Consider the following 6,250-nt stretch of genomic DNA (forward strand, 5'->3'; position numbering starts at 1 on the left):
ATACAATATTTGATAAGAAATTGATGAATGAATGGAGAAAAAAAAGTTAATCCTATAATTGAAACTGAAGCAAAATTCACGTACCAAATTTAAATTCAAGTTTTAAATGGCATTTTAGCACTATAATAATATCAAGTTTAAATTTTGTTATTAGTCCCTAAACTTTTATGAAATTGTAGATTTAGTTTTTATATTTTAATTTGGTCATTTTTAGTCCTTCTACTTTTCAAATTTAAAAATTTCAGTCTTCACCAAATGATAATTGTTAAATTTATTAAGTTATGCTATTTCCAAAATTTGATGCGGCTAATATATTATCATATGTATAATGCTATGTCAACTTGTTACTTTCACATATTTATCACAAAAATCCAGTCAATGGATTAAAGGCCATCATTTATATCAATATTAGAGTTTTAAAATTCAAAAAAATATAGAGGCTTAAAATGATTCAATTAGAGAATAGTGACTAAATTTACAACTGTATACATAGTACATGACTAGTAATTGAATTTAATTAAATAGAACGGTTATTATTTGGGTCCAAGCTAAAATTTTAAAATTTAAAAAGTACAAGGACTAAAATTAATCAAATATAAGGACTAAATATGTAAATTTTGCAAAGTACAGGGACTAATAGCAAAATTTAACCTAATATTAAATCTCTGAACCTAATTGCCGTTAGGATTGGGTTCAAAGAGCAGACGACCTATCCCTGTCTCCAAACAACCCTTCAACCTACAGCCTTCTTCAAAACGAAGCGTTTTAGTCCTTCAAATATTTTTTAATTATTTTTTCTTTTAAATTTTTTTTACTATATATATATATATTTGTTTATACATATCAAATCAAAATAGTTGAAAAACTCGTAAGTAAGTAAATAAATAAATAAATAGAATCCTCCAAATATTAAAAAAAGAGAAGAAATTTCGAAGGCTTTGAAAAAAAAAAAAATCGAACGAAGAAGAATAATTTGTTAAGCGATCGATCTGTGGATTACAATGGAAGTGCCTGTCTCATGGGATGCTCTACGCAAACAGGTGTGGTTTAATTCTGTTTGATTAGAAAAAAATATAATAATTTTGGCATCGAAAAAACCTAGGGTTATATAATTCTAATTAGATTTTATTGAATTTGGTGTGAATTGTGGAGGAAGTTTAGGTTTCTTTATTTGGTATTTTTAGAAATTTTCAATGAAGTAAACGATTTTTTTTTTGTTTTTGTTTTATCAGATCTTCAAAATTTCTTCATTTTTTTTTGAAGTAGTTGAGTTTTCTTTTCGGAATTTGTTCAAATGAAATTGAAATCTGGAAATTCAATGTACTGAACCTGTTTTTTTTCCCCCCTCTATTTGGGTAATTTTATGGGGGAAACAACTATAGATTTTGGATTTGTTGCTTGTAGAGAAAAGTTAAAACTTTTTGTTAATTTCCAACTCTGGATCTGTTTATACTAATTAAAGATTTAGCTAAGATTTACTGTTTTACTAAAACTTATTGCACTTTTTGTTTGTTCATTTAATTTTGAGAGATCTGTGGGCCGTGGGGGTATAATTCTCCTAATATATTAAAAAGCTTAGAAAAAATGAGCATAGTTGTGTTAAACACATACTCATATCTGACACCAGTTAACATAGGTTTCATGTGTTTCTGTTTTGTCTTTACTTTGCATACTTTTTGCCCTAAATGAATGGTCCGGTCTATGGTGTCTGTGAATCTAGTTTCATCTCTAATTACAAAGAGATCAACGTCTTTTTTTAAAAATTTATCTTTTCTGTTGAGAGTTTACCTGTGAGGAGGAAATGCTGGAAGTTTCCTATAGCAATTGATGAAGACGAATTTTGAATTTCTTTGTTAATATATTTACTTTATCTTCTGGATTTTCTGTGTGGTTGATATTGCAATATAATAAAACTAAATCCAATTTAACCTTGTGTCAATTTACTTGATGGCAACTAGAATTCGAGGTATTAGTGATGTCATTCAATTAAATATGATGATATCAGTGTTCGATTAGTTTGCTATCTTAACTGGTGTAGATGAGAGTGATGGCTGATAAGAGTTAATTGATTGCCTTCCCTGAATAAGGTAAACGGGATTCTATTAAAAATATAAATGGATGACTTTTCTGTGTAAGTCCATATTTTGATGTAGAGTTCCATTTGAAATTTGACGGTGGGTGTGAAGGCTTGCCTGAATATCATTAGGTTCCTAGTCTGCAAGGATATATCAAAATTGAAAATTTTTAACTTTCTTTAAGAATTTGAACTGTGTCAAAATTTAAAGGAACCATATATGTGGCTGTTATTTCTCCTCTAACTTGCTGATTGAATTTGATTTTAGACTGAAATTGCTTGAGTGGTTGTCCCGCATAAAATCACATATCTTCCTTATTGGTTGAGGATAAGCCTTCTTGTTGTAAATTGTAATAGACTTCTTTTAAGAAGTTCTTTAAGGAGAAAATGAACTGTAATGTTTCATTTCCTGCATTATCTAATTAACTGGGTTATGAATTTTGTAAGTTTTAGTTGCCATGCGTAGCATCAGTGCATTACCATTCTAGCTTATATAACTGGTTCAACAATCAACCTTACATTAGACAAGGTACAATACACTTCCTGATAATCTTTTTAGGTTAAGACTGGAAGAGTATGATTTGAGTCACCAATATCAAAATATTGTTGAAAGAGGTGCTTCATTATTTTTCCTCTCCGAATATTTCATTTAGATTTTCAAATTCTAGTGGCAATTAATTTGACATCCTTAAATTTATGGCATTGAGATTATGCCATTGAAATGACCTTCTTTGGCGTTAAGAACCTTTTATTTGCCTGAAGGACATTGAATATATCCTGAAATGGTAATAGCCGTATAATGAATGACTTTGTGCACTGTTATTGCAGGCAAGGAAACTTGAAGCTCAGTTGGATGAGCAAATGAATTCATATCGTAAGTTGGTCTCCAGTAAGGCTTCGACCAAAAATGACTCGGAAGAGAATGATATTGAATCTGGTATCGACCGACTACTAAAACAGCTACAACAAGTAAATATGAAAATGCAAGACTGGGTCTCATCTGGTGGATCTGAAATGGTTTCTCATACCTTGACTAGGCATCAGGAAATTCTTCAAGATCTTACTCAGGTATTCTGGTTCATAAAATATTTTTTATTTATCTCTGTCTGCCCTACAATCTTCATTCTTTGCTTTTTCATTTTGTCCCTGTATCACAAGCTTTTCTTCTCCCGTCCTTCAATTTAAAGTTAAAATAAAAGTGACTTTATGTCTCCCAATCTGTTTGTAACTGATAATAAAAGAAAAGACGAGATTAAGAGCCTTTACAGTGAATGCTAGATGTAACATATCTTCTCATCCTGCAAATACACGAAATATACTTTGTTTCTACAACCATTTTCTACCCTGCATACTAGTTTAGTTCGGCATCTTCCTGTGTCTGTAGACACTTGAAGGCTTGTAGCTTTCTATATGCACCTTTTTGAACCTCCAAATATACATTCCTTTACTATGAAAACATTAACAGGAGTTACTAGATTGAACTGCGCAGAAACTAACCTGATATTAGACCTGAATGAAGTGCAGGAGTTCTATCGTCTTCACTCTAGCCTTAGAGCTAAACAAGAACACGCTTCTCTACTGGAGGATTTTAGGGAATTTGATCGGACTAGATTAGACTTGGAAGAAGGTGTTGGTTCCACAGAACAGGCTCTACTTAAGGAGCATGCGGCCATCAGTCGAAATACAGGACATGTATGTAAGATAAATCGTAGTTAATGATATATTGTGAGCATGACAATATTACTTTATTCCTTCTACAGAAATACCTTAAATGTCAGTTAATGATGGGAACTTAGATTTTAATAATTAATTAGTAATGAGATCGAGGAGAGACAAATAGAGCAAACCAATAAAAACAACTCTGAAATTAATTGTGGCTTTTTAGAATGCATTCCTGTTATCTTCTCATTTGTTATACCTTCATCCCATTTACTTCATTTTAAGATCTAAAAGAATGGTTTACAGTTGGTCTTAGCTTAGCAACATCCGCACAATTTATTTCAAAAAATCTTTTGAGAATTTGATATATGCTCTTTATAGTTTCTATTTTGCAGGTGTTTTCTCATTCAATTAATTAGAGGATTTCAACATTTGGGATCTTGACATGACAATTGTAGTTTATGACTTATGGAGTATTTGATTTTGTTCAAGAATATTCAAGGATGTTGATATACCTTGACCCTTAAAAAGTGATGAAAAATAAGAGCTGGGATAAACTTGTTAATTTCCTATTATAGAGGCTAATTAAGCTTCAAATTCTTAACTTAGTTCTCTTTGACGTGTCGGAATAATTCTTAGTTTTAGTAAGCAACTAGGCATATTCTAATTCAAGTGCCCTTCCTTTGTTTTCTTTTGACAATAGTGATCAGAAATGCTGTGTTATGTGTCTTAGTCACCTGTTTCTTTTTCTATCTGTCTAAATTATTTTTATGAGTTTTCTAGTGAGATATGTAAATTAATTGAAGTTTTCTTACCAGCTTGATTGATTTCCAATATATATATCCAATTTATATGGTACAAGTTTTGCTGTTACTTCTACCCATTTTTAGTAGTGTATGCTTCCATTAGAAACATCTTTGATAAAACTTCATTGTTTTGCGTATTTTTCACCTGTCTAAAGAAGAAAAACATTCATTATTGTTGGGGTTTGCAGATGTATAAACTAGGCTACACTTTTGACTTCCTGTTTGCTGATTTTCTCTTTTGTACGGACTGTTTTCTTAACCAGCCTTATTTTGGATAGTTTCTCTTTTAAATTAGATGATAGTGGATCTTGTTGAAAAAAATCAAGAACTTTATTAACCATCAATCACTTTTAGTTCATTTAAGTTGCCAACTGAATTCTGGTTTTGCAGATGGATAATGTTATTTCACAAGCTCAAGCAACTCTTGGTGCACTTGTCCTTCAACGTTCTACTTTTGGGGGGATTAATTCAAAGCTCAGCAATGTTAGCAGCCGCCTACCAACGGTATGAATGCTTACCAATGTTGCTATTATTGTTTCAAGTTTCACGCAGTTATGAAGTACTCTAACAACCTAAGGTTTAGGCGAATCACATGCTATTTTTCTATTATTTTTTCCACACTGTTTGAAATCTCTGCAAGAAATTATCATAAATGATTAAATATACTACTAGTTTATGCAATGTGTGGGAACATGTACTGGAAGATTTGAATTTCATTTACTATAAAAATAATAAATGCATACATTATGCAAAAATTAGTTGAGATTCAATAATGATTATATATTTGAAAGGTAAAAGGATGAATTTCAAATTCACATATTTGTAGGAATTTCAAATTCACTTCTAAATTTACATTTATATATGTTTTCTCATTCAATTTACACTATTTTTAGAATCCAAATCCATCTTTTGAAATCCAAGTTCCCAAACATTATGTTGGTGAATTTGAGAAATTCATTTTGACTGCATATATAGTTTCTGGGACAGTTTAACCTTTTACCCAAAGCTTTCTTTCTAACATCTTTGTGACTGGTGTTCAACTGGTTTGTCATGTTTTAACGTCTACACCATGATGTTGTACTTTGCAGGTAAATCAGATTCTGTCTGCAATAAAGAGGAAAAAGTCTATGGATACCATCATTCTCTCTCTGGTTGCATCTGTATGCACATTTCTTATCTTCATCTACTGGTTGAGCAAGTGACAATGTATGTATGCATGTATGTTATGTTGCTGGCCAATGATTGGTGAAACAGGATCCATTCGAGGTGTATGGTGCTAAGAAGGGTTGTTATCTTATGTTGTGTAAGTTGATATTGACATTTCTAGTGGGCACTGCATCTTGCCTTCACTATGAGTTTCCCAGTATAGGTAAATTTCAACATTCACATATGCTTTATTATTTCGTTTTTTTGGGTATCATCCATATTAAACGAGTAAAGCTACAAATAAAAGAGTGTTTCATTTCATTGCTTTTGTCTATAGCTCTACCCATGTTTTGAGTTTTTCTTCTTGATGTGGCTTTATTTACATGTGTCACAATTTCTTTTTCTTTTTACTATCATTTGCCACATAGGAGGGGCCAACGGGTTCAAACAAAAAAATGGCATATCCATTGGGTGCCAAACTGAAAATTGTTCAACTATAAAATAGGTTTGGGACATATCTTGAAGGTTCAAATGTATGTAACTTTTGGGACATACACAAACGTTA

At 31.3% G+C, this 6,250-nt stretch overlaps 1 protein-coding gene across 1 annotated transcript; it reads left to right on the forward strand.

Moving 5' to 3' along the window:
• The first annotated feature begins 841 nt into the window (after positions 1 to 841).
• Positions 842 to 6,006, forward strand: LOC107934644 (Golgi SNAP receptor complex member 1-1). Its single transcript, XM_016867122.2, has 5 exons — positions 842 to 1,040; positions 2,903 to 3,142; positions 3,599 to 3,766; positions 4,930 to 5,043; positions 5,628 to 6,006. Exons 1-5 carry the CDS (start codon positions 1,002 to 1,004, stop codon positions 5,739 to 5,741), a joined length of 675 nt encoding a protein of 224 aa, XP_016722611.1. The 5' UTR covers positions 842 to 1,001; the 3' UTR covers positions 5,742 to 6,006.
• Positions 6,007 to 6,250: the final 244 nt, after the last annotated feature.

The sequence above is a fragment of the Gossypium hirsutum genome, chromosome A06 (genome assembly GCF_007990345.1).
Source record: "Gossypium hirsutum isolate 1008001.06 chromosome A06, Gossypium_hirsutum_v2.1, whole genome shotgun sequence".
Lineage (NCBI taxonomy): Eukaryota > Viridiplantae > Streptophyta > Magnoliopsida > Malvales > Malvaceae > Gossypium > Gossypium hirsutum.